This window comes from Aspergillus pseudodeflectus (assembly GCF_044049435.1).
Source record: "Aspergillus pseudodeflectus strain CBS 756.74 chromosome Unknown BJX68scaffold_62, whole genome shotgun sequence".
NCBI classification, from domain to species: Eukaryota; Fungi; Ascomycota; class Eurotiomycetes; order Eurotiales; family Aspergillaceae; genus Aspergillus; species Aspergillus pseudodeflectus.
The window spans coordinates 39,279-63,940 of NW_027263838.1; the positions used below are offsets into that span (position 1 = coordinate 39,279).

Sequence of the window (24,662 nt, forward strand, 5' to 3'; positions counted from 1 at the left end):
CGTCTAGCGTTTTATATATTCCTGCGTACATACCTAGTGTAATCTTTGTGGGCTCAATTCTCGCGGGTATCCTATATATAGACTAGTGAGCCATCCTTTCCAGGTCACTATTTAGACCGTAGTTTTCCATTATTTATTGGTGAAGAGCCGCTCCGAGTCGGCAGCTTGCAGAGCTCCGTCGGCCCGAGGGGGCGAGATCGACGTCATCCGCATCTCCCGCAGTCAAGCTCTCAGAACTTCTCCCGACAATTGATTTCTCAATCGCGATCAAAGCCTGACATCAGTCACAATGTTCTCACGCTGCATTTCCCGGTCGGCGACGCGAGTCCCTATTCCAAAGTCCGCTGTTTCCTCGTCCTTTACCCCTGTCGCCGCCGCCGTCGCACGTCAAACGCGGCTACCGAATACATGCCTCGAGGGCCGGAGATATATCTCTGCGTACGGATATACACAGGCCAAAGCGCTCGTTTATTCTAAATATGGCGAGCCAAAAGATGTTCTTCGGTGAGTAGACTGATTCTGGATTTTCAAAAGCAGTATTGCTGATAATGCTCAGATTGCACAAGCACTCGATTTCTGCTCCCCACGGAACCCAAGTGAACCTCCGTCTCCTCGCCGCGCCATTGAACCCCGCCGACGTGAATCAAATACAGGGTGTCTACCCCAGCAAGCCCCCATTTGAGACGACACTTGGTACACAGGAGCCCTCTGCAATTGCCGGAAATGAGGGCGCGTTTGAAGTTATTGCGACAGGGCCCGACGTCAAGAGTCTTGCCAAGGGTGACTGGGTTATTATGAAGCGCACAGGGCAGGGTACCTGGCGGACACACGCGCAACTGGATGAGTCGCAATTGATCAAGGTTGAAGACCAAACGGGGCTGTCACCGCTGCAGGTCAGCACTGTGAGTGTGAACCCCGTTACCGCGTATCGAATGATCAAGGATTTCTGCGACTGGGATTGGATGCGTGCCGGAGAGGAGTGGTTGATCCAGAATGGTGCGAATAGCGGTGTTGGGCGCGCGGCTATCCAGCTTGGGAAGGAGTGGGGCATCAAGACGCTGAATGTTGTTCGTGAGAGGAAAACGCCAGAGGAGACGGAGGAGCTAAAGCAGGAGCTGAAAGATCTTGGAGCGACTGCGGTGGTCACAGAGTCTGAGCTGCTTTCTGGAGAATTCAAAAACATCGTCAAGGAGCTCACTCGGCAAGGAAAGGAGCCCATCCGGTTGGCTCTGAACTGCGTCGGTGGGAAGAATGCAACGGCATTGGCCAAGGTCCTGGCTCCGGGCTCGCACATGGTCACGTACGGTGCCATGTCAAAGCAGCCTGTTGCTCTGCCATCGGGGCTTTTGATTTTCAAGGACCTTGTGTTTGACGGGTTCTGGGTGAGCCGCTGGGGCGACAAGAACCCGCAGCTCAAGGAGAACACGATCAAAGATATCTTGCAGCTCACACGGGCTGGAAAATTCAAGGATATACCCGTCGATGAAGTAAAGTGGAGCTGGAACACCGAGGGCCCCGAGCTTGCAGCCTCTGTGCAGGAAACTCTCAGCGGGTATAGGAGTGGAAAGGGCCTGCTTAGGTATGAAGGGGACGATTAAAGTCATTTGTATGATATGCCATATGCTTGAATTGTGTAAAGCATCATTTTCCACGTAGTTAACACGCACTCTCTAGTATGCGGTTGGATTGTGACTAAACCAACAACGTCTGGCAGGGCAGACAGCAGACAAATGCATTTCCTAAAGCGGCGGCCGGTATGTACCCTATCTATGCCGGACAACCCCAGTTGTCCTTCACCCACTGTACTATAATGTCCGTCAGTGACGTCGCCGGCATGTAAACATCACTTTCCAGAGGTACATCGACATTGAGCCCGGCGTATATGGCGGCCAAGGTAATGTATGGCTCAATGAAGTCGACGTATACTAGGTCCACAGTTTCTGGTGTAGCGGATTTGTCGTCGAGGATCAGCGCACCTATGCAATTCGGTATCTCGTAGAAATCGATCTGCGAATGGATGGTATCATCACCGTCTGTGCCGAGATCGTCTATCGTTGTGTATCCGGGCACAAGCTCAAGCTGAGGATCGGACATGGGCTTCTGGTTGAAAGGCACACTCAAGCTACCGCGGCTGGATCTGATGTCATGGTGGGCGGCCTGTTCAGGAGGGGCCAGACTCCATGGGATCGGCCCGGCTGCATCTTTTGTCAGAATTTTTGGTTGTCTGTTCAAGACCTCCAGAACCAATGCTGCCTTTCGATATGGGACATCCTTTAGATAGCGAAAGCCGCTTGTAAATGGGGAAACAATATACGCCGAGTCGCGTGTGAACTCTCCCTTGAAAAGATCAAATCGGATAGCCCCAGTATTTGCAATCGCAAGGGCTGGCTTCCCAGACCGGGACCTGTCCCTCAGCGAGTCGGGCAGCACCTTCTCGTGTAACCAAGCGTAGATACTTTCCTTGGAGGTATAAGGGACCCGTGACATCCACAAAGTTTCCGGAATGCAGCCATAAATTTCGTCCAGCTGAAGAACAGCCCTAGATTCATGGATATAACGAGAAATGTTGCGGCCGTGTTCGGTGGGAAATGTATCCTCGTTGAGACCGGTATGGTAATGGAAAGAGTAGAGGTTGTTGTCTATATATTTTCGGTTGAAGACAGGACTTTTCAACTTATTCTCCGGGTTGCTTTCGGTAGCAAGGCCATTAATTGACATGAATCCAATGGTTTCCATGAAACGGCCGCTGGCAAGCCCGTATGCATTAGAGTCATATTGAGCACAGTCTCGGATGTGGTAATGACCGCCGAAGAATTGAATTGGCGTGTTTGGGTGGATGGCTCTGATTGCCGCAAAGACAGCGTTGTACTCTGGTGAATGGACTGGAACATGTCCAACTACCAGGAAGAGATCTACCTCATCGTCAAGTATAGCCCTTTGAAACCACTCTTCCTCGACAGTTTGCTCGACAGGATGGACGACTGTATTGTTATAATTCATCGTAAAGTCGAAAAGGAAGCCAAACGCGACGATGCGAATCCCTTGATTCTCCGTAACAAACTTCTTGAAACGCGGAGCCAATGGCACTAGTTCTCCTGTAACCGGATGGAAAATGTCAATATTAGACGCGAGATAATGACCTTGAAAGGTCGGTACGGTCTTCAAAAACTCGGAATCTGAGGTGCTCTTCTTGTATAGTTCATGGTTCCCCGACGACAATATGTCAATATGCTGCTGCCGTAGAATCTCAGAAGTGTAGAGGCCCTTTGGCTCTGACGAATCGTAGAGGCCATTTCCCTCTACTCTATCGCCGGTGTCAATGACCAGAAGATCTTGCCCACGAGCACCGGCTATTCCACGCATTCGGGTAGCAAATGACACATAGTCGCCCCAATCCGCGGAATATGATGGTCTACAGACGTTTAGTGCTGGAGTGGATGAAGATGGGCTCCATACTCTTGAAGATGACCGGCCAGCCAGCCATGTGTATCTGTAGTGTGAAGAAAGTTAAGCTGACCCCATTTTAGATCGCGTAGGGGAGCTGCGATAGGTTCTGGAGCAGAGGGTTGCACAGCTTTGACAGGGGAGAGCGCTGATAGAGCTGACAGGACAAGAAACGACCCAAGGCGTAGAGCCATCCTTAAGCAAACGCAGAAAATTGATTCAGTTATATTCAGGAATGGTCATCGAGATCGCGAGCCATTATTGTACTACACTGGAGTTGATGGCTGGGGACCTCCAGCAATGCACTTTCCTCAAATCGGACGAGAGATAGCGGATGGCACGTGATATGGGTTTGCTCACAAGGGCTAAGCGCGGTGTCTATCCTGGCCACAATCTCGGATTACTTGAGGAGTTGGCCAGGTGCATGATTTGTCACGTAGCGTGCTAGCTGTGTAGAAAAGTACACATGGAGACTGTATCACGGGGTTTTCAGGACGGGAATCTCACATCAAAGAAACCTTGGAAGGGCTTCGGGGTTTTTAGTTTTACGAGGCCAATAAAAGGGTAGGCTCGGAGGAGCAATTGCCCGGAAATTGAGCTTATCAGAGCCTGCGATTCGAGGGAAAAAAGTGGATACGGAAGAAGGCGCCGGTGAGCAGGGCTTAGTCAGCCTCACCCCAACGCTGAGCTCCTCACCAGAAAAATCGCATCCCGACTCGGAATGAGTTGATGGTTGATAGCCCGGTTGCTTTTTTGGTCTCGTCTCTCTCCGCCTCGTCTGGTAGTGGAGTCTTTCTTTTGAATACCCTTCCTCTGTAATCCTACCACCTACCCTTCAGCCCGGCCATGGCTTCTCCCCGACTCTTCCGACCGGCAGCTCGCCTGCTTTCTTCGCGCCTCTCAACGGCGGCCACCCGCCCTGCTTTCCGTCAGACTGCTTGCGCACCCTCAATTCTGCGCTACCGGGGATATGCTACGGAGAGCGGCACCAAGGAGGTCACTGTACGAGATGCCCTGAACGAGGCTCTCGCTGAGGAGTTGGAGAGCAACCAGAAGACGTTTATTTTGGGTGAGGAGGTTGCGCAGTACAACGGAGCGTATGGCTTTCACTTCCCTGACAACCATCATCGATTGGATCATGTATCTGATACTGAATCTTTCTTCTCAACAGATACAAGGTTACTCGAGGTCTCCTGGACCGCTTCGGCCCCAAGCGCGTTATCGACACACCTATCACAGAGGCAGGTTTCTGCGGTCTGGCTGTCGGAGCTGCTCTTGCTGGGTTACACCCTATTGTATGTCTATCACTGCGTATTAGAGATATAATCTAGGCTGACCACACAATCGAACCGCAGTGTGAATTCATGACCTTCAACTTTGCCATGCAGGCCATCGATCAGATCATCAACTCCGCCGCCAAAACACACTACATGTCCGGTGGTATCCAGCCTTGCAACATCACTTTCCGTGGCCCCAACGGTTTCGCCGCCGGTGTTGCCGCTCAGCATTCGCAGGATTACTCCGCCTGGTATGGTAGCATTCCGGGATTGAAGGTTGTTGCTCCCTGGAGCGCTGAGGACGCCAAGGGTTTGATGAAAGCCGCCATCCGCGACCCCAACCCCGTCGTTGTTCTCGAGAATGAGTATGTATACTTGAAAGCTCAAAAGGGACCAAACTAACTTGTATAGACTTCTGTACGGCCAGGCCTTCCCCATGAGTGAGGCTGCTCAAAAGGACGACTTTGTCCTCCCCATCGGCAAGGCCAAGATCGAACGCCCCGGAAAGGACCTCACCATTGTCACCCTCTCCCGTTGCGTCGGACAGTCTCTCAACGCTGCTGCTGAACTGAAGCAAAAGTACGGCGTTGAGGCTGAAGTCATCAACCTTCGCTCCGTCAAGCCCCTCGACGTTGAGACCATCATTCAATCCCTCAGGAAGACCGGCCGCCTGATGTGCGTCGAATCTGGCTTCCCCATGTTCGGTGTCGGCTCCGAAATTCTTGCTCTCTCCATGGAATACGGTTTCGACTACCTGACAGCCCCTGCTGTCCGTGTCACCGGTGCCGAGGTTCCCACTCCTTACGCTGCCGGTCTGGAGGCTCTGAGCTTCCCCCAGGAAGACACCATCGTTGGTCAGGCTGCAAAGCTCCTCCGATTGTAAATTCCGCCGGTCGACGCATCGACCTAGTTTCCCAAATGCCACTTGTCGTTGATGCGGTGTTCTTTCCAGCTTGACCAGGTGTTATGATTTGTGTACTATTATCTTTCAGCATTTTTAGACCAAAATCCAGAGCATGTCAATGAAATGGAGATATAATCTTTTTTTCCTGTCGCCAGCTTTTGTTTGCACTGCACTGTACAGTTAGTTTTCGCGTTGTAATTTGTGCCTATATGGAGTTCAGAAACGCCGCCAACGCCTGCTCTACCCATTTATTTATATTTCAATTCCGATCTCAAGTCCAAGCCTGGGCCCGGATATGGTGGCTCCCCGCGCATTCAGGGAAGCAATCAGTCGGTCTGCGCGGATCATAGTAACCCCCACCCGCATTATCAGCCGCATACTGTTCATCTGTGTCGCTCTCCCCTCCAGCTTGCAAGGAATTAGGAGGTGGTCTTATAGACCTCGGATGAGCCGCATCACTCGCACCCTCCGCACCCTCCGCACCGCCCGTACTTCCCTCGTCATCATCCTCCCCAAGAACGTTCTTTTTCGCAGCGGGTCCCTTGACAGTCGTAAACGAACTCTTGAACCCTCCCTTTTTGAAACCGCCACCGCCTCCACTACTTGTCGTGCTTGATGGGGCTGTGCCCGTCTTCCCCGCGTCTAGAACTCTCAGGCCAGCCTCTGCATCAGCTTTCTTCTCGGCCCGCCTCGCCTTTTCGGCTGCCAGTGGGTCTCGGGAGAGCTGTTTAAGGTCTTGTAGGCGCTTGCGATGTTGGTGGTCGTAGGAGGATATGTGCGCTTCATATTCGGGGTGGCGGGAGTAGGATTTGTTGCAGAGGGTGCAGGTGAAGGAACTGAGCGCGGAGCGCGCTGACTCGGTCTTGTATGAATTAGTCAATGTGAGGATCGAACGGGGTAAAATTACCTTCGGAGCCGGGTTCGTAAAGCCTCGCTGCGCCATTTTTGTTAGATATAGGGTATGGATTGTTCTCGATTGCAGCACTCACTGGAGCCATGTCTACTCTTTTGCCTGCAAGCTAACTCGTCAGTACTGAAGCTAGGCGCCCGATACTATGATAATGAAGTGTTCTGCATCTATATCATTCGAACGTAGGTGACCTCTTTGATAACAATTTAATTCGGACAGTCGTGTTGAGCGAGGGCCTGCTCAAGGCCGGGAGCGTCAAATTGATTCTGCCCGCCCTGAGCTAAGGTATGTACCGCCGACAGTGGACTGCGATTAAGAGCCAAGTCTTCTTACGTGATACAGAGTACAGAGTACAGTACCAGTGAATGATGAATATCACGTGAATGGTGGACTCTAAACTTGCGACGAAGGCAGCGTGGCCCTTGTAATTACAATACCGAGGCTTTCCTTATCCGGGCTTCATACCACGTGGCTTACGATGGCCAGCCTGTATTTCGGTGTACGAGAGACGTCACAGGCTTACCTGATTCGAAGCTCAATAGGCATAGTATTAATAACTTCCTATTACCCTTGAGGGTCTTCATTCATTCTCCTGCTCGACTCTCGAGCGCCCTATTGCTCGCCTCGCAATCACATACAAAGTCTGCCTTGTGAAATGGCCGGCTGGTCGCTTCGCGGGCTCCCCCAGAGCGCCGGACGCTCCTGGGTCTCCTTGCCAATTCTCTCGACTTGGACGCTATCGCTATACCTTCTATTGAATCCTGTGACAGTCACGGCTCAGTCTGCAGCAGACTACTATGTAAGCTCATTGCCAGGGGCCCCAGAGGGCCCGCTGCTGAAGATGCATGCTGGGTAAGCTACTGACGAACTCCTGTCAACTCTATACGCAACTAACTATCCCTCTCTCCATCAAGGCATATCGAAGTAGACCCGGAGAACAACGGCCATCTCTTCTTCTGGCACTACCAGAACCGGCACATCGCGAATCGTCAACGCACCGTTATCTGGTTGAATGGAGGTCCTGGGTGTAGCTCAATGGATGGCGCACTCATGGAAATCGGCCCCTATCGTCTCAAGGACAACGAGACACTTGAATACAACGAAGGTTCATGGGACGAATTCGCAAATCTTCTTTTCGTTGACCAGCCTGTCGGAACTGGTTTTAGCTTCGTCAACACCAACAGCTACATCCATGAACTAGATGAAATGGCTAATCAGTTCATTACGTTCTTGGAAAAGTGGTTCGCTCTCTTTCCGGAGTATGAGCGGGACGATGTACGGACTCCACTTTAACGGGCATCACTAAATCGTGTTTACTTGTACTAATTCATATTTCTCGCCAGATTTATCTCGCTGGAGAGTCCTATGCCGGTCAATACATTCCCTACATCGCAAAAGCTATTCAAGACCGGAACGAAAAACCCGGTGGAAGCAAAGCCATCTGGAGCCTTCGCGGTCTCTTGATCGGTAATGGCTGGATATCACCTGCTGAACAATACCCGGCCTACTTGGCTTACGCGTACGAAGAAGGCCTCGTCGAAGAAGGTAGTAAGCTCGGAAACGAGCTCGAAGTTTTACAATCTGTTTGCAAGTCTAAAATGGGTACCGGTACTCCAAAAGTGACAATCAACGACTGTGAGGAGGTTCTGAACAAGTTACTATCAAAAACCCATGACTCGAACAACCAATGCTTGAACATGTATGACATTCGCTTGCGTGACAGCGCCGACTCTTGTGGCATGTCTTGGCCCCCAGACCTGGTGGATGTCAAGCCGTATCTGCAAATGCCCGAGGTTGTCCTTGCGTTAAATATTAACCCAGACAAGCGATCTGGATGGGACGAATGTGCAGGCGATGTGAGCCGCTCGTTTCGGCCACAGAGATCCCCGCCCTCAGTCACTCTGCTTCCAGGATTGCTCGAGTCAGGCGTTGAAATTCTCCTTTTCAGCGGTGACAGAGATCTCATATGCAACCATGTCGGTACGGAGCATCTCATTAGCAACATGAAGTGGAATGGTGGCGCCGGTTTTGAGACATCGCCGGGTGTCTGGTCGCCACGACACGATTGGACTTTTGAAGATGAGCCAGCAGGTTTCTACCAGAGCGCCAGGAACTTGACCTACGTTCTTTTCTACAACGCCAGCCACATGGTTCCGTTTGACTACCCTAGGCGGAGCCGGGACATGGTTGACCGTTTTATGAACGTCGATATTGCCAGCATCGGAGGCTCACCAGCGGACTCGCGCATTGATGGCGAGCCGCTCCCCCAAACGTCCGTTGGTGGACACCCAAACAGTACAGTCGCCGAAGAGGAAGAAAAGCAAAAGATCAAAGAAACCGAATGGAACGCCTATGCCAAGTCCGGCGAGGCCGTTCTCGTTGTAGTCATCATCGGTGTCTTGGTCTGGGGTTTCTTCATCTGGCGCAGCCGCCGCCGACACAGTGGCTATAGCGGGCTGGCACTTAAGGATTTGAGCTCGACTTCTGTCCTAGATCGTTTCCACAACAAGCGCACTAATGGAGCGGACGTTGAGGCTGCTGACTTTGACGAGTCTGAGTTGGATGATCTTCACTCGCCAGGTATGAACAGGGAGCGCTATGCCGTGGGAGATGACAGTGACGAGGAGGCAAACCGGCAGCAGCAACAACCTCAGGGATCCTCATCTCGAGCTGGGGCTGCGCAGGGAGTCTAGTCTCTCCTTGTTTCTATCTATTCCTCTTTTTTCTCTTGGATCTTCATATTCCTCTTGGCCTGTTCTATTTTCTATATATCACTGCAATAACATCGGCTTGACACCGCGTCAATAATACGACTTGAGGCTTATGGCTCTGCCGTCTATCGATTATAAACCGTCCCGCGTACATATGCAGCGTGTACACTGCTGCGCCTGCATCTCTCGCGGGATCAAACAACTTACCGCGTAATATTCCAAACCTTGATACTCCCATCATCCGCAGTGGAGACCAGCACTTCCTCTTCCTTCCTTTCATCCCGACTTCGATCAGCCCGCTTTGCCCACGCAACATGATTTATCTCGTAGATTCCATGAGCCCCGTCCACGATTGCAATTATCTTCCACTCCGTAGGCAGATGTGGTGCCGTAGCCTCCACCTCAGCAGGAGTTGAAGAGTCAGTCTCCATAGGCTCACTGGTTTGGGACACAAATCGCTCCTCATACACGACGATACGTCCATCAGCACCCACCGACGCCAGCAGGCCCGTCCGGCGACTCCAAGCAATAGCGTAGATGGAGAGAACATGCGCTGTTGGGAGAATAGCATCTTCTTCCCAGGTCTCGTCTGTCCCCGATGGCCGAATGATACTCGGGATTCCACTCGCTCCGAGAGCGCTCGCCGGTGCCTTGGGTTGTCGTCGCCAGACACGAACAGTCTTGTCGTGCGAGCAAGTTGCAAGACGGGGACCGGCCAGCGCATGCCACTGCTTCCATGACTCCACCTGAGCAGATGAGGCGTCTGAAGAAGAAGGAACATTCTCAGTAGCCTCCCAATCCACACCCCAAACCGTTCCCCCATGGCCCCGAATGCAAGCAACCTGGCCCCAGTCGTCGATATCCTCGCGCCAGATCCGGACCGTATCATCGTAGCTCCCACTAGCAAGACACTCCTCCGTAGGGTGCCACGCCACGCACTTGACATCCCCCTCATGCTCCTGCATCACAGCAACGGTTTCGAAATTGTTATCCCCGTCATCAAGGTCCTCCCAGATCCAGATCGACTTGTCCCGCGAGCACGTAGCAAGCAGCGCACCAGACGCCGACCACGAGACGGACTTGACCTCGCTGTCGTGTCCGTCGAGGAGCACGGCGAATCGCCACTCCTCGTCGTCTTCCTCTTCTCCTTCCTCGGCTTCTATCCAATCCTCATTTTGAACGCCATTACGTTGTTGTCGCTGCCGCGCCGTCTCCTCGTAATTATCCCACCGCCGCCAGATACCGACGGTTGCGTCGAAGCTCCCCGTTGCAAGGACGCTCTCGCCGGAGATGTTGGGTTTCCAGGCGCAGGTGCGGACGCTCCGCTTGTGGCCACCGGAGATGGTGGAAAGGAGGCGGAAATTTGTTAGGGAGTACACGCGCACGGTTTTGTCGGAGCTGCAGGTTGCGACGAGGGGGAGGGTGGGATGTGGTGAGGTGAGCCAGGCGCGTTCGAGGGAGGGCGGGGTGAGGTCGGAGAGGAGGGTGAGCGTGACGGCTTTTTCAGCTGCCATTGTCGGTGTTGGTGAAAATATTCTGGCAGAATGCTGTTTTGGTTGGTTTAATATCTTTGCAGAATCATTTGGACTGTTTCCAAGGTTCCTTCTGGGGTTGACGTGGGTGGGGTGCAGGCTGGCAGAGCCTGGTGGGGCTTGAGATCAGAGATATCCGCGGATGTTGGTAAGTACGGAGTACAAAGTATCCAGACGAGGAAGAGAGAATTCATGCCTGGCGGTAAAAATAGTAAATAGCTTCTTATACGCGTCACTTCATCAGAAGCTGCCGTCATAAAACCAGCGAGATAACTAACTACAGAAAGCACACCCGTCCCAAATGCCCTCCAAAACTCAATATCAAAAAAAATAATAATCATCAGGATGCGGATTGCAAACTCCTCTACGCCGCAGGACTCATTGGGACACCCTCGCCCAGAATCCGTTCGTATATCATGCCATGGCACAGCCAGTCCACTTCACGCACTTTGCTCAGCTCCTCTGTCAACTGACCAACTTGACTCACAAATTCAGGCATTCCTGCCCCTGCAAGACTTTGACTCGCGGTACTCGTCGCGCGCACCCGTTCACTCGCACTCGATGCGCTGAGTCGAGAGAGCACGTGTGCCCGTAGACGGGACAGGATAAGGCGCGCAACAGGATCTGTAAAGTTTGTTGCGCTGCTACCAGCCATACTAGATGACGTTGCGGAACTCACTGATTCCGACGATGATGACTCTTGCGCGGGCGCTTCTCTGACCTCGACCGACGTCCGGGTTTCTGTGAGAGAAGCCGCTGCAGAGGCCGTGGCAACCGGTGACAAGACCCGCCTGATCGTGGCTGCAAGCTGGGAACTCGCGTTAGGAGGCATAGGGTGAGTAGACCCGAGGATCGACTGGATCCGTTCCGGAAGAACATCATTAAAATCCAGTGAGAGTATTCGGTCCGCTTCAGACTTCCATTGGGCGCGTGCATCGCGTTTAAGCAGGTTTTTGGCAGTCAACAAGATCGACGCAGTGGCTACAATCTTGAACGCTTGGGCGTGTATTCTGTTCAGTCTCTGCCTGTCCAGCTCCAAGGTCTCTGGCATCAGGTCGTCGAACACAGGTGCGTTGCTCAAAACCAGGTCCACAAGGCCGTGGGCATACACTTTTGCAGCGGGGGGCTGAGGTTCCCCATGAATGTTCTCGGGGTCGCGCCGTCGCATCTCGTCGGCAATGATTTTACGATGCGTGCGCCAGAAGCGCCGACTCTTGCTTAATTCAAGCGATCCATCCTGCAGACCTCTCTCAAATGTCCTCTGCTCATACCCTGGAGCTTCCTGAATCAGCTGAGGGGCAGCGACTTGAATCATAAAGTTGGTGTGATCAAGAGACAAAAGGTCAATGAGGCCCATAAGCCTCGCCAGGCGATCGATTGCATCTCCCGACAAGTCCTCCGCGAATGCCTTGACAACAGGGTCACGATAGGGTGCGCAGAGCTTCGGAAGAATTGTGTTCATGAAGTTGAAAAAGGCGTCATAAGAGAAAGCACCGGCATTGCACTGGCTCTCAACCAGTTTTGGGTCAAGAACCTCACTGATTAGAACATGAAGGGAGTTTCCAGGCCGGAGAGAGCGTAATAAACGATCCTGAATCACTGTAGCCATCGCCACAATCCAGTTCGTGCCCAACCCAGTCTCCATATCTCGCCGCATCAGAGCACACATATGCTCCATTATCTGCTTGCGGGGCTCCGTGTACGATTTCTCCTCGATCTTGAATTCCTTGTTGATAAGGAGCTCGTGAACCAAGGCACGGTTCTCAGGAAGAGCCGTCAAGATCCTGGTAAATCGCTCATGGGGAGATATGCGCTGCCTTTCGTATTCTTGAAGAACTACGCTGTCCACATTGTTGAAGCTCTCGCTGATGGGCGAGGCAACACTCTCAGTAAGACCTTCGGTTGTTGCCCTTGCCGGCGCAACTTCCGCTGACCGCGGGATGGCCTGTTTGGAAGAAGACTTCTTTTTTTGTCTCTTAGCCTTTTTCAGCGCATCGCGCACCATTTGCATAGCCCTGTCAGGTCCCGCCAGGCGCTTGAGTCTAGCAAGAAGCAGAATCTGATTCTGTCTAATACCTTGACGGTAATCATCAGCCACACCGCCAGCTGTGTCATCCTTGACAGTCTGCCAAATCAACTCCAGCTCGATAAACTGAGCGAGCATGATCTCAATCAGGACGCTCGAATCATGGGTCTTCCAAGCATGGAAGGCGGAAAAAAACACATTGTAGGCTTCACATAACGTCTGAAGCTCGGAAACCGGTGAGCAATAACCAGAAGAAAGCAAGGGTGTCACGAGCCCAAACGAAGAGAGAAGATCCCGAGCTTTGGAAATCAGATCCTGTTCCTGTTCACCATCACCGCTCAAGACTGCGGCAGGATGTGTGACAATCAAGTAGCTGCTCAGGAATGTACGCACGGCACCTCTGCCGCCAACTGTCCCGCTCTCCATATCTTGCAGACCGCAAAGTCGAAGGACACGGGCGGTCGTAGATAGTACTTGCTCCTCTGATAACAAAGCACCAACATCCTCAAAGGCCATATTGGCAAGGCGCTGTGTGGTGAGATCGAGGTTCAGAAACTCTCTCATCACCTTTCTCGCCCGGTATAGCCTCCATGACCTCTGAATCTTGCGTGTAGCGGTGTCCTCGGTAATGCGTCTCATTGTCACTTCCAGTGTTTTCTTCTCTTCAGAAGTAGGCATACTGCTTGTGCGCTGTCGTCTAGGGGTCTGCTGGTATAGCAACCGCCGCCTTTCTGCCTCTGCAAACTTCTCGGCCATTTCGAGTCGAAGGCGAGCGTGCTCTGCAGCTTTCTTTTCGCGAATGTCTTCCGCCTTCTTCTTTGCGCGTCGAACTTCCTCCTCGCACTTGGCTGTGATTTCCGCTAGTAAGCGCTCTCGAGCTTGCTGAGCGGCCAGGGCCCGTTCCTCTCTCTGCAGATTTCGGGTGGCAGCTTTGGCCAGCGCAGCACGTAGCCTCACTTTCTCCGCATGCAACGCGCGGTCCGCAAGTCTTGCTTTGCGGGTTTCGAGGATCGACGCTCGTCGTAAGTGCTGTGCGATATGCTCGGGGGAGGCTGCTCCATGGGAGCCCGCATTTGAGTGTAGGGAGGAAATCGAGCTCCGTCGGGATGAAGCTGCGGAAGAGCGTCGAACCAGGCTGGGCTTCCGGGCGAAACGCGCGGCGAGATGGGCGGGAAGACTCAGTGAAGGAGGGGTCGAGTCATCGGACAGCATCTCTACGTCCGGTTCGTTCAGGTTATCAGGCGCAACAGCAGGGCCAGCATCAGGCAGCTGGACTTCAATGTCTGAATCGCGACGGATCATGGTCTGGCAAGGCAAGGCGCGGGGGTCGTTTAGCTAACGCATTCGGATGCTTGAGTCTAGGGAGGGGCGATTATCGATAGCGGGAACCAGAATCGACTCATTCAAATCCAGGTCTTTGGGAGGAAGAAGGGGTCGCGCGGAGGTAAAAATAGGTGAGATCTTTCAGCCCGAGGGTTTGCGTCACAGGCAGGTGTCCTGGCGAAATGAAAGAAAGTACAGTTCTAACCGATGATTCGACGAGAGCAGGACTCAAGCTGTATAATGATCCGTGCCCTGTTTCAGAAGCTAACGTACTCGGGGTAAAACCGAGGTGGGAAGGAGGACTCAGGTGTAGTTTAAGAAAAGAATGACTTTAATGAAGAGAGTAGCTTCACGAGGACTCTAGGAACCGTCGTCTTAAAAATACATAGTAGGTGATACGCAAAGATCATGCATGCGTCGCCCAGGTCATTCGGCCGCCGCTGCCATCATTGTCAAAGTAAGCAAAGCTCATCTTGACAGTATTTGAAGCCGCCCGGAGAAGGCAATCGAACCGCCCGCAACCGGTGCTTATCTAAGCGCCTCAATTCCAGAGTACTACAGTACATAGGTGACATTCGGAATGAATTCTTGTGTTGTTGGGCTCATATTGCAGCAGGGTCAGTATTCGCCTAGCGCGGCCTAGTTGGACTACCAGCCTAGGTTTTGGGGGTGTGTTCAATGTTGGTTGATCAACCCCCAGTAGCTTCCCGGTAGAATGATATGCTTCTGCTTGAACCAGCTGTCGCAAAGCCCTCCGACTTTCCCACCATTGGCAGCCACTTGACACTCCATATCGCTTTCTCTGTTTCGGAGTGGGTTGCAACGCAACTCCTAGTATCGATCGACCAAACTTTGACTTTACCATCGAAAGACCTGACAACATCTTTCAGCTTCAAGTCCGTTGAAGAAAGGGGGGTATAGGGCTCACCCGCTGAGAAGATATTCACCCGTGCTACTCCAGGATAGCGATAGAATCCAAGCGGCGTGGCCCGTAAGACTGGCGACTTGCTCACCAGAAGAGGTATCATACAGCACAATCACCCTGGAGTCTCCAGCCGCGGCAAGAAATTTCCCACCGGGAGAAAAGGTAACGGTTCGTACTGGTTTGACGAGACCTAGGACGCGTTTCTCAGCCTTGGCTACTTCGTTGCCGCTTCCTGGGTGTGTAGCTGAGATAGAACACATAGTTACCTGATAGACTAAATGGCATCCGCCCCGTCTCTGTGCTAAAGATATAGACGCTGCCATTTTCGTGCCCACTAGCGATGAGTCGGCCATCGGGTGACTATACCTAGTGTATGAGTATTTGGAAATATAACAAGTGTGTTGGAAATGCTCACCAGATCTATGCAGGTTCCGAAACTACCTTTGGTTTCATGATCTCGGATCTCCTCTTCGTTCGCACCTAGATCCCATACCTTGATATGGCCATTCTGCGTGGTTCCTGCAAGATACTGGCCATCGGCAGATAGTGCAACCGCCCAGACATCAGTAAGAGTTACGTCTTTCATCTTGGACCATGACCCGTCTTGACATGTCCAGATCAGCGCCTCCCCGCCAAAGCCAACACTGACTGCTCTTGATCCTCTTTCGTCAGTCACAACATGGTGACATCCGACCTTGTGGGCTTCAAGGGTTTGGGTAAGAGGAAAGTCGGGATCAGTCGTTGAATGGACTTGGAGGCTATTTGAGCCCGATGCCGATAATATTTGCTTGTCAGTCACGGCCAGCGAGAATATATCAGTAGGGTGCGCTGCAGTAGTCTGTTAGTACAGGAAACAATGGTGGGGACGTACAAAACCTCTCTACTTACTATTATCGGCAGAGCCATAGGAAAGATATTGTTTAGACTAGAAAAGAGCTCGATTAGAACCATAGACTGTACTTCTGAAGCGAAGGATGCGCCCTACCATCCTTGGATTAGAAATCAGCAAAGTGGTGCGCCGCACTCCGGCCAATGCTGCTGGCTGTTGGTGGTTTGGATTCTTGTTGTTGTGGGACGAGCTGCACTGGAGCTGGAGACAGATGAGATCATCAGAAATGGATTCTTACCACGACAGCTTGCACCAACAATTACCACCGCGTCACTCAGTCAACTAGTAACATTTCCTGTGGATTCCAGCAGAAGTCTCATAGTTCTTAGGGAGTCAACTGTGTGACAACATTATAGTACATGAAAGGCAACCTGTCAGGTGACTGGGGCCAAGGCTGGTGCACAACTTCACATGCTGAAACAAGAAGGCAGCGAGCCAACCCAGCTATACGGAGACTACCTAAAAAGTTCTCCGATCGTTCCTGACAGCTTAGCCCGTCTTAGCTTCAAGGTCTGACCCTCGGCCCTCTTCATACTACCCCCTGCAACATTAACTGCCGAGCTCAACCTTTCATGACTGGGTATATATGCCCCTCCCCATTGAGACCCTTCACTTGCGCTCGGAAGGCCCGCCGTCAACCACACCAGCCAAATTCTCCGCCACTGCCATAAATGACCCATCGTGTCCCCTCGATAAGTCTCAAGGATTAGAACATCGGGCGAAGCACACCGGCAGCGATGAAAAGCACCGCCCTATTATGTCGGACCTAGAGCAAGATGATCGTTCGGGGAGCAATTCGTATGGCAATAAACCTCCGGAGGCTGAAAACCAACACTCGAACACCTCTTCCACGTTACCCTCGACCGACTCGGACGAGCTGTTGCAACCTGAGCATGTCGAATCCCAGGATCCTGTTAGTGAACGCCTTTCGCAGCCTAGAGAGGGCGTAACAAGCGGGACTGCAGGAACCTCGTCTTTCACCGTTAGCCAAGAGCTTCCTGTTCCCACTACTACCCGGCATGGTCCGCAAAGCGAATCTGACAATGCACAGGTCCCGGGTGGCTCTATAGACCCGGCCTTGGAAGTGGATGATATCAGTGGGCAATCCTTGCTTCCTGAAGATGACGGAATGGGTGCCCTCCGGAGCCGGATTCATGCAATCCGAGACCTGGGGTATACCAGCACCGATCAGGCGCGCATGATCCATGATCTTATGACGGAAAACTACAACTCATCCAGGGCATTTATGGGAAGTCATCTCTCGCCCATCTCTTCACCCACTCCTTCTTCCCGCACTCTCGAACGAACAGATACTCCCAACCGTTGGAGCGGCCAATCCTTCGATCAACCTTCCGTCTCCTCGGCCTCTACCGCTACATCTGCACTACATGAAATCCTCCAAAACCTAACTGCTGAAGACCTGAAGCCAACCTTTTACCCCAGAGTAGAGTCCGAATCACCGGCTGCTGAGGACGCTGAGGACGAGGACATCGAAGTATTCGACGAGCCTACTCTAGGGTGCCCTCATTATAAAAGGAATGTCAAGCTCCAATGCTTTGATTGCAAGAAGTGGTACACTTGTCGGCTCTGCCACGACGAAGTAGAGGATCATCGTCTTGATCGTCCAAAAACAGAGCACATGCTGTGCATGTTGTGTGGGCATGCTCAACATGCCGCGCAATATTGCAAGAGGTGTGGAGAACTAGCAGCACAGTATTATTGCGCGTCTTGCAAGCTTTGGGACAATGATGCTAGCAAAAGCATCTACCACTGCGGTGATTGCGGCATTTGTCGCATCGGCAAGGGCTTGGGGAAGGACTTTTTCCACTGCAAGGTAAGCACTCGACCCACGAGGCTCGGAAGTCTTACCAATTCGATTGCAGACATGCAGCGTTTGCCTTCCTATCTCGATTGAAACGACACACAAGTGTATTGAAAGGTCGACTCAGTGTGACTGCCCAATTTGTGGAGAATACATGTTTACATCTCCAGAGACGGTGGTTTTTATGCGATGTGGACATAGTATCCATCAACGGTGTCTTGCTGAGTATTCAAAATCGTCGTATCGCTGCCCAATATGCAGCAAAACAATTACAAATATGGAAGCTACATTCCGAAACCTGGACAGGACGATTCAAAGTCAACCAATGCCGGCAGATTTCAAGGACACCAAGGCTATCATTACTTGCAACGATTGCGGCACTAAATCGGTCGTCAAGTATCATTGGCTGGGCCTGCGATGTGATATGTAAGTCCAGCAAGGAAAACAAACCAGACTTGAGCTAAAAGAAATTAGGTGCGAATCTTATAATACTACTCAACTCAGCATTCTCCACGAGAATACCGAATCGTCAGATCATAATGTTGACGTGGAAAATCTACCAACTTCCAGATTGCGATCATCTTCTCACGGCGGAGATAACTCTGACCTGCCTACCCTAGAGCCATTGCAAATCGACCCTAGCTCTGCACCAGGAGCAGGTGCTCATCCGCAATTCGCCTCATCTCTTTCTGCGAATCCGTCTGGACAATTTTCTTCGTACAATCTTACCCGTGGACGCGCTGTTTCCCCCGTGATCAGCAACTATTTTGGTATACCACCTGACCGCCAATCGCAGCGATCTACTTCTACGTCATTTTTCGGGGCTCGATTAAATCAGACTGGCGAGAATGATGGCGATGGCGAACTTAGTATTTGGGGTACACGCTTTAGATACCGAGGATTTTTGAGCAGAGGCACCGATCCGGCCGATGAAACCCCAACAGCCGAGGATGACGAGGAAGATGCAGAATTGTCAAGCTCGAGCGAATCTGATAAGAATGAGGACGAGGATGACGATGAAGATGACAACGAAGGCATTGATATATTCGGCCACCGATGACACTTACATATACATGACTTGAGGAACAGCGACATAGAGACGATGGACATGGCTGGATCCATGAATGACCATGATTGATCTGCATTGGCGGTAGTTGGCTGGTTCCATCTACTATGCCACCGAATATGAGCGAACTGGATTTCTGGTGTTTGGAGTTTGGCGGGGGAAAGACTACCAACCTAGTGTCCGGTAGAACTGCCATTGAACATAGATATGCTGGAGAGGAGATGATCCAAGAGTTTTTTTCAACGTGTATTATACTTTGATACAAGACATATCTTTTAAAAAGCCTCTCCAATCATCTATCTCAACTATATCTGATTCTCAGCAGACACGCGACATGCAATCGAACAAGTCAATTGAGACAGCGTTCAAAGATTCTGGAAGCGCATATTGCCAATTCCGTATTCCCACATCCCCCTCCCCCTTCCCGTCCTCCCTTTCTCTTTCGCCAGAATACACCTTTGGGAGAATGGCCTGCGTCTTTCTCCGGCACCCTCGCAATCCCCATAATCTCAAAATTCATAACCGGGTGGACGGCCCTATGCGCCATCTTCCTCGTATTATTTTGAGGGCAGCTCCTCGTGTTAGATGCATCGAGTGTGCGTTTTATAACATGGCACGGCGGGGGACTTGGCTAATACCACTATCTGAGGAAAGACCGGTTGAAATAGATGGCTGTGAGTTTATGGTGTTGCAGCTACAGTATGCTCCCATAAAGTCGCCATTGCTCCCGCTGAGCTTTCGATTATTCGAACCAAGGGGCCAATGATTGAGGGTACCCGCGGGGAGCATGGTGTTGGAAAGCCTGCCAACCGATGGCGCAACCCACGACGGTCTGTGGGAGTAGCCCTCTGCGTCATTGTAAACACGTTCCCACACTCTCATTGAACAGCATGAGTGTTTTATTGAATTGCTCGCGGATGTTCTTCTGAAATTTCGGGTGATTTTGATTGATACCTAGCGGCTTATACCTGCGAACCGGTTAGACTTCATTTTTGATTGTCTTTGGCAAACGCCTTGGGTATGATGACCTTCTATTGGACTTGTCCGATTTCATCCGAGGTTGGTCCCAATACTTGACAAGGAGCAAATTCCTCAGGATTCTGTGTTCAAGGCCCCTGACTTCGGTCGCATTGCGGAGGAAGTCCAAGGTATTGGAAATCCGGCGAGGATCAAAAGCTTGAGTCGGGGAGCGGAAGGATTGGCGCATTGTTTGGAGTACCAAATGACGCGCAGGAGTCGAATAGTTTATGGCCTTGAGACTCTGGCGGTAGAGCTGGCGATAGGCATGAATAACGGCCTGTCTGCTTGGGCTCTGGCTCGCCATACTGAACGATTACTACAGTCGAGGTACGAGACAGGATTCTTTGGCTCGAAGCCAGCATGACAAGCTTCCCCAAGAGCCAAGATGTCAGTGATGGCGCTTGTCCCGATAGGGTAGGACCAGCATGCGCCCACGATTAGGCCGAAATGGCCCTGACGCTTTGGTGCCCTTCCACCTTCTCCTTCTTCCCTCGTCTTCGACGTCAGTACGTGGACCAAGATCCTTGTACAGTGTACGTGCTTGTTTCGCTCTCTCAATATCACCTGGGCTATCTAGCTTATCGCCAGACCAAAACAGGGATAAAGCAGGTTTCACGACGACCGCGTGTGGACGCCTTTATCATTCGGACTTGCGCCCTCAGCGCTCCGCATCAAGATGGTACACTGATTACTTCCAACCTACTATTAGCACTATTAGCAACTCTTCGCGCTCTCATATTACCCTGTACGAATGGTTAATCATCACTGATCGACCATTTCAAGAGTTCAGATATTGCAGTGCCTGCTTGACACAGCGCCATGATGATGAAGAAGCCGTCTTCTTTATAGTCACCTGAGGCCATCGGATGTCATCGATATGACTCGAGTAACTCGAAGGACTGCCTCGGTGCTGGCTAGGCGAAGCCCGAGCAGGATTACAAAGCGCAATTTACGGAAGCATAAGGTGATCTTAGAGTCGGTCACCCAAGCGAAGAAAAAGCTCCGGAGTGTTGTATGTTGTTGCCGCCGCCTCGCCGGTCTTAGGTGTGCACTTCTGACAGTCACGGCAGATATCCTTCGAGGCTAAAGCGCCACCGGGCTACACCTTCATTCCCGCGGGAAATCCGCACTTCACAACAGCTTGTAAAGAGCTCTGTCGAAAAGATGGCATGAAGGTGTATGCTGTTTCTGTACGCTGGACCCTTGCAGTATTTACTTTTTTATTATTATCCGGCTCTTAACCATTCTCTCCCTCGCTAGACGACCCCTCATCTGCACACGCACGGCCTGTCTCAGCATGTGCATCGTATTGGTTATCATTTCCCCAGCGCTATCGTTGCAGCTGTGTGCATGGACCGAGGTTTATACCTCACGTCAACCGGGAAAACAGTGCCCTTCTACGGCACGGGGAATGATACCGGTCCCGCAGAAACTAACTCGGTTTCCCAGATAACCATAAACACAGAAGCTAGAGATGTGCTTAAAGATCTCTTCCCAAATATCCCAGACAATGACCTGAATCAGATAATTAAAACTGCATTCCAAAAGGTGTGTGCCCCACCATGCAATAAACGTAGCAAGTATCTAATAGAAGAGCCAGGGCCAACGTAAAGTAGGTACAGCTGTCGAGCTTCCCCTCGCCCGTCGAGCGCAGTTGGCTGTTGTCGCTCACATTCGACACATCTACACAAACTATGATCGTCTCCTCAAGACTACCTCCTTTCATGAGGCGAGAGCAACTGTTGAACAGCCGACCCTCGCCAAATTAGTAGAGTGGAGAGGTGATGATGAGAACGGCAAAACCGTCCTTGAAGACGTGTTTCGCGAAGTCATTGTTATATCCGATGATGAGGACAGTGATATTGAGAGTGAGCCGCAGCCATTACATGGTCGAGATACCAGTGTGGAGGTGATCTCTAGCAATCCCGTGGTTGAGGAACTTCAGATGAGACCTCTTGATCATGACGGCGCTGCTCTTCGTGGCACCCACTTTGAAAATCTGGAAGATGAGGCCCCGCCCGGATTTCGTTTCATCCCAGAAGTCCCTAAAAGGACTAAGATTGATCGGCGCGGCTTCAGCAGATACCAGGCTTGGGACCGTGCTATCAATCGGTACAAAAATTACAGGGGAGGACCTGGCCAGCAAGCACCATCGTACTCCGTTGAAGGAGATCGATTGCAAGAGAACCGTGACAGGGAACCCTCCTTGCGCCGACCTATTGGAAATCGTCATCCTTCTGGTACTCCATTGATCATATCTAACCACAGGGCAGTCACTACTACTAATCCGAGCCGACCACCACTTCAACCGATGGCAGAACATCGTGTAAGTACTAAACCTCCGTCATGCCGCGTACGAAATCGAATGGGCTCTCGCGTGGGTACCGCAGTTGAGCTAACTTTGGACGAGCGATATGAGTTGTATCCCCTTTCCGAGCTGCCAAGCAAGAGGAAGGATGCTCTTGTCCCCCCCAAACCACCCAACTTGGTCCCTCCAGAAAGAGCACCAATCCCTGATGCAGTGAGGCCCTCTTTTCACCAGTCTGACTTGACCAACCGGCCTGTGTTTGTCAGCGGCCCAAAGGACATCATACATGAGAGGCATGAGGACACTCTCAGATCCCCTCCCCGACCGCCGGGACGCTTACACAGTAGGAATGTGAGCCAGCAGGACCGTGTGCTCCCCTCTATTGAAAGCCCTATCCCCGTGGAAATCAAACGTCCAAGCAGTGGCCATATAGAGCATCTTACAAAAAGGCTGTCAGGGGCATTCAACTTTCGCTCAGTGACGCCACACCGCCAGATCCACCAGGACTTTCCAAACCATCCTATCCCACAGGAACCGGTGCAGGATCATGCCTCTAAAAGACGGCGCATGGCATACTACGAACCAACCCCAATGGAGAATGCCCTTCCCAGCCATACACCCCCTGCATTGAGTGTTTACCCCGGGGAACGATATGTTCCAGCCGCACAGCCTGTTCTCCACAGTGGTACCAGTAGGGGATTTGTTGCCTCTGTTGAACCGCCTCATATTGCAGAGCACCGGCCAGACACGATCCAGGGCCCTTCCTTGCCTTTCGCACGTTTTGATCGCGAGCCCCCAATTCTCGCGCATCAAGGACCAAGCTGGGATTATGATACCCAACTGTTTCCTCCCGGTCGTCTTGTTAATCCTCATGTCTCCCGTCGTGAATCTCCAGGTCAGCCCCAACCCCGTATCCAACCTGATACGACATACGGCCAGCCTGTTGGCACAAGTGGCCGTGATGGGACTTTCCAGCCTCGTTTACCGGATGCACCCGAGCCACGCACTTTGCAAAGTGTTCACGAGCATATTGCCGGGGGGTACAGACGCAGAGAGATAACGAAGCCTCAGCATGAACCTGTCCGGCGGAGCCGGGACTCCCATGTGCCATATAAGCCTATAGAGAATCAGAGTACTTATGCGGCTGGCTTTGTCCGTTCCGTTGATCATCGGGACCCCAGTGTTTCATCAGAGCACAGGCAAAGCCATCGGCTTCCTCCAAGCCAGATAGTGGAAAGTCCACCCCAGCCTGCCCGGTCCAGGTTTCAAGCTGACCAGCATCTACGTGTGCCGTCAGATGGTTATGCACCAGCCCCACCTCGCGGTCGAGCTCACTTTGGATCTCAGGCTCAAGCTTTCCCTCTGCAACATTCAATTATCAGCGGCCCAGGACCGAGATATCCTGAGAACGGGCAATATACAACACCACCTCCAATCTACCAGCATAACAGACAGCCGCAGAATAACCTACCCCTTCCACGGTATGGCCACATAGGACCCGTTCTTACAGGAGCCCCGAGACCCTTCCCTCTCCCGCATGCTGCTAGATGAACCCGGCAAAAGAAAACAAATCATAAACATATAACTTACTACTTCTCTAGGACGACTTACGACTGCCATCAACGCACACACCCCGCCGATGAGCGACCACCTCCTGTCTATATGAAACCCGCGGACGATGCACGATACGGAGGTCGACCAGTTTTGATTGTGGATTGAGATGCAATTGATGAAGAACTTCTCCGAAGATGTATATCCTTATCGTACACTGTTATTGTATTCAATGATACCCAGCATGGCATGGATGAAGCCCGTGACTAGCAGGAGTGACACAGACTTCAAATCTTGTCTAGAGCGAGGAATCATCCCCATATTTACACATTCGATTATGCATTCCTCTTGCATATTGTGCAGAACCATATGTAACTCTGGTCATGAGTCGTGGCACAGGAGTTTTGACTTGATGGCGCGCCCAGAGCTACTCGGTAGATAGGTACATTTCGAGCCCCACCATGGCTGTCAATCATTAGATTTCATTCATGCATTCCAACATTATCAACCAAGACCGATCAGGCGACCCATTCAAGCCGTCACCACCTCGCCGCTGTTTACCGTCTTTCCGGTCTTCTTGATCGTGTTTAGGACTGTGTCATATTCGAGGGAGGGCTCGGCCTTGACAAGGACAGTTTGAGTGTCCAGGCTTACATCGTAAGATTTCACGCCTAGATGTTTTATTGAACCGTCAGTAACCCCGTGTTCAAGCGATAACTGTCCGAGAAGGTTTCTTTCCATAGGGGAGTCGAGTCTGGAAACAGGGGGGCAGAGAGGGGTAACAGCAGTCGCCAGGAACGAACTGAACGCACCGTCTAGCTTCTTGAGGACCCGCTCAACGGCACCAGAGCACCCGCCGCAGCTCATGCTGACGTTGAATTTGTATGTAGATTCTTGGTCGGACATTGTGGGTTTCTGCGAGAGGAGTGGTTGAGGTTGAGGGCGAGTATGTTT

At 51.7% G+C, this 24,662-nt stretch overlaps 12 protein-coding genes across 12 annotated transcripts; 5 read left to right on the forward strand and 7 right to left on the reverse strand.

Moving 5' to 3' along the window:
- Positions 1-145: 145 nt before the first annotated feature.
- BJX68DRAFT_183126 (enoyl-[acyl-carrier-protein] reductase) lies at positions 146-1,683 on the forward strand. The gene is made up of 2 exons (XM_071037241.1): positions 146-504; positions 557-1,683. Exons 1-2 carry the CDS (start codon positions 290-292, stop codon positions 1,596-1,598), a joined length of 1,257 nt encoding a protein of 418 aa, XP_070894252.1. The 5' UTR covers positions 146-289; the 3' UTR covers positions 1,599-1,683.
- On the reverse strand, positions 1,683-3,949 carry BJX68DRAFT_183133 (Metallo-dependent phosphatase-like protein). Its single transcript, XM_071037242.1, has 2 exons — positions 3,457-3,949; positions 1,683-3,412 (listed from the first exon to the last, which is right to left on the reverse strand). Exons 1-2 carry the CDS (start codon positions 3,636-3,638, stop codon positions 1,768-1,770), a joined length of 1,827 nt encoding a protein of 608 aa, XP_070894253.1. The 5' UTR covers positions 3,639-3,949; the 3' UTR covers positions 1,683-1,767.
- Positions 3,950-4,165: 216 nt separating this feature from the next.
- Positions 4,166-5,768, forward strand: BJX68DRAFT_246202 (pyruvate dehydrogenase (acetyl-transferring) subunit E1 beta). The gene is made up of 4 exons (XM_071041614.1): positions 4,166-4,541; positions 4,616-4,739; positions 4,800-5,086; positions 5,133-5,768. Exons 1-4 carry the CDS (start codon positions 4,291-4,293, stop codon positions 5,602-5,604), a joined length of 1,134 nt encoding a protein of 377 aa, XP_070894254.1. The 5' UTR covers positions 4,166-4,290; the 3' UTR covers positions 5,605-5,768.
- On the reverse strand, positions 5,769-6,835 carry BJX68DRAFT_246203 (putative C2H2 finger domain protein). Its single transcript, XM_071041615.1, has 3 exons — positions 6,615-6,835; positions 6,533-6,559; positions 5,769-6,487 (listed from the first exon to the last, which is right to left on the reverse strand). Exons 1-3 carry the CDS (start codon positions 6,621-6,623, stop codon positions 5,897-5,899), a joined length of 627 nt encoding a protein of 208 aa, XP_070894255.1. The 5' UTR covers positions 6,624-6,835; the 3' UTR covers positions 5,769-5,896.
- Positions 6,836-7,016: 181 nt separating this feature from the next.
- kexA (serine-type carboxypeptidase kexA) lies at positions 7,017-9,349 on the forward strand. The gene is made up of 3 exons (XM_071041616.1): positions 7,017-7,387; positions 7,450-7,810; positions 7,879-9,349. Exons 1-3 carry the CDS (start codon positions 7,191-7,193, stop codon positions 9,226-9,228), a joined length of 1,908 nt encoding a protein of 635 aa, XP_070894256.1. The 5' UTR covers positions 7,017-7,190; the 3' UTR covers positions 9,229-9,349.
- cia1 (iron-sulfur cluster assembly protein CIA1) lies at positions 9,230-10,951 on the reverse strand. Its single transcript, XM_071037245.1, has one exon. It carries the CDS (start codon positions 10,758-10,760, stop codon positions 9,450-9,452), a length of 1,311 nt encoding a protein of 436 aa, XP_070894257.1. The 5' UTR covers positions 10,761-10,951; the 3' UTR covers positions 9,230-9,449.
- On the reverse strand, positions 10,952-14,466 carry BJX68DRAFT_183168 (IQ calmodulin-binding motif domain protein). The gene has a single exon (XM_071037244.1). The coding sequence runs from the start codon at positions 14,104-14,106 to the stop codon at positions 11,143-11,145; it is 2,964 nt and encodes a 987-aa protein (XP_070894258.1). The 5' UTR covers positions 14,107-14,466; the 3' UTR covers positions 10,952-11,142.
- Positions 14,467-14,614: 148 nt separating this feature from the next.
- BJX68DRAFT_246209 (SKI complex subunit WD repeat protein SKI8) lies at positions 14,615-16,387 on the reverse strand. Its single transcript, XM_071041617.1, has 6 exons — positions 16,038-16,387; positions 15,941-15,977; positions 15,468-15,880; positions 15,319-15,412; positions 15,056-15,242; positions 14,615-15,000 (listed from the first exon to the last, which is right to left on the reverse strand). Exons 1-6 carry the CDS (start codon positions 16,038-16,040, stop codon positions 14,817-14,819), a joined length of 918 nt encoding a protein of 305 aa, XP_070894259.1. The 5' UTR covers positions 16,041-16,387; the 3' UTR covers positions 14,615-14,816.
- Positions 16,388-17,154: 767 nt separating this feature from the next.
- On the forward strand, positions 17,155-18,823 carry BJX68DRAFT_258342 (RING finger and CHY zinc finger domain-containing protein; the record flags this gene model as incomplete). The annotated part of the gene is made up of 3 exons (XM_071043517.1): positions 17,155-17,775; positions 17,825-18,189; positions 18,238-18,823. The coding sequence occupies 3 exons, from the start codon at positions 17,155-17,157 to the stop codon at positions 18,821-18,823; spliced, it is 1,572 nt and encodes a 523-aa protein (XP_070894260.1).
- A 281-nt stretch (positions 18,824-19,104) lies between these two features.
- On the reverse strand, positions 19,105-20,192 carry BJX68DRAFT_183162 (uncharacterized protein). The gene is made up of 2 exons (XM_071037243.1): positions 19,858-20,192; positions 19,105-19,797 (listed from the first exon to the last, which is right to left on the reverse strand). The coding sequence occupies exons 1-2, from the start codon at positions 20,151-20,153 to the stop codon at positions 19,683-19,685; spliced, it is 411 nt and encodes a 136-aa protein (XP_070894261.1). The 5' UTR covers positions 20,154-20,192; the 3' UTR covers positions 19,105-19,682.
- Positions 20,193-20,726: 534 nt separating this feature from the next.
- BJX68DRAFT_258344 (uncharacterized protein) lies at positions 20,727-23,708 on the forward strand (the record flags this gene model as incomplete). The annotated part of the gene is made up of 4 exons (XM_071043518.1): positions 20,727-20,861; positions 20,920-21,039; positions 21,110-21,397; positions 21,450-23,708. 4 exons carry the CDS (start codon positions 20,727-20,729, stop codon positions 23,706-23,708), a joined length of 2,802 nt encoding a protein of 933 aa, XP_070894262.1.
- Positions 23,709-24,239: 531 nt separating this feature from the next.
- On the reverse strand, positions 24,240-24,614 carry BJX68DRAFT_271455 (copper metallochaperone ATX1; the record flags this gene model as incomplete). Its single annotated transcript, XM_071046947.1, has 1 exon — positions 24,240-24,614. One exon carries the CDS (start codon positions 24,612-24,614, stop codon positions 24,240-24,242), a length of 375 nt encoding a protein of 124 aa, XP_070894263.1.
- Between the last annotated feature and the right edge of the window lie 48 nt (positions 24,615-24,662).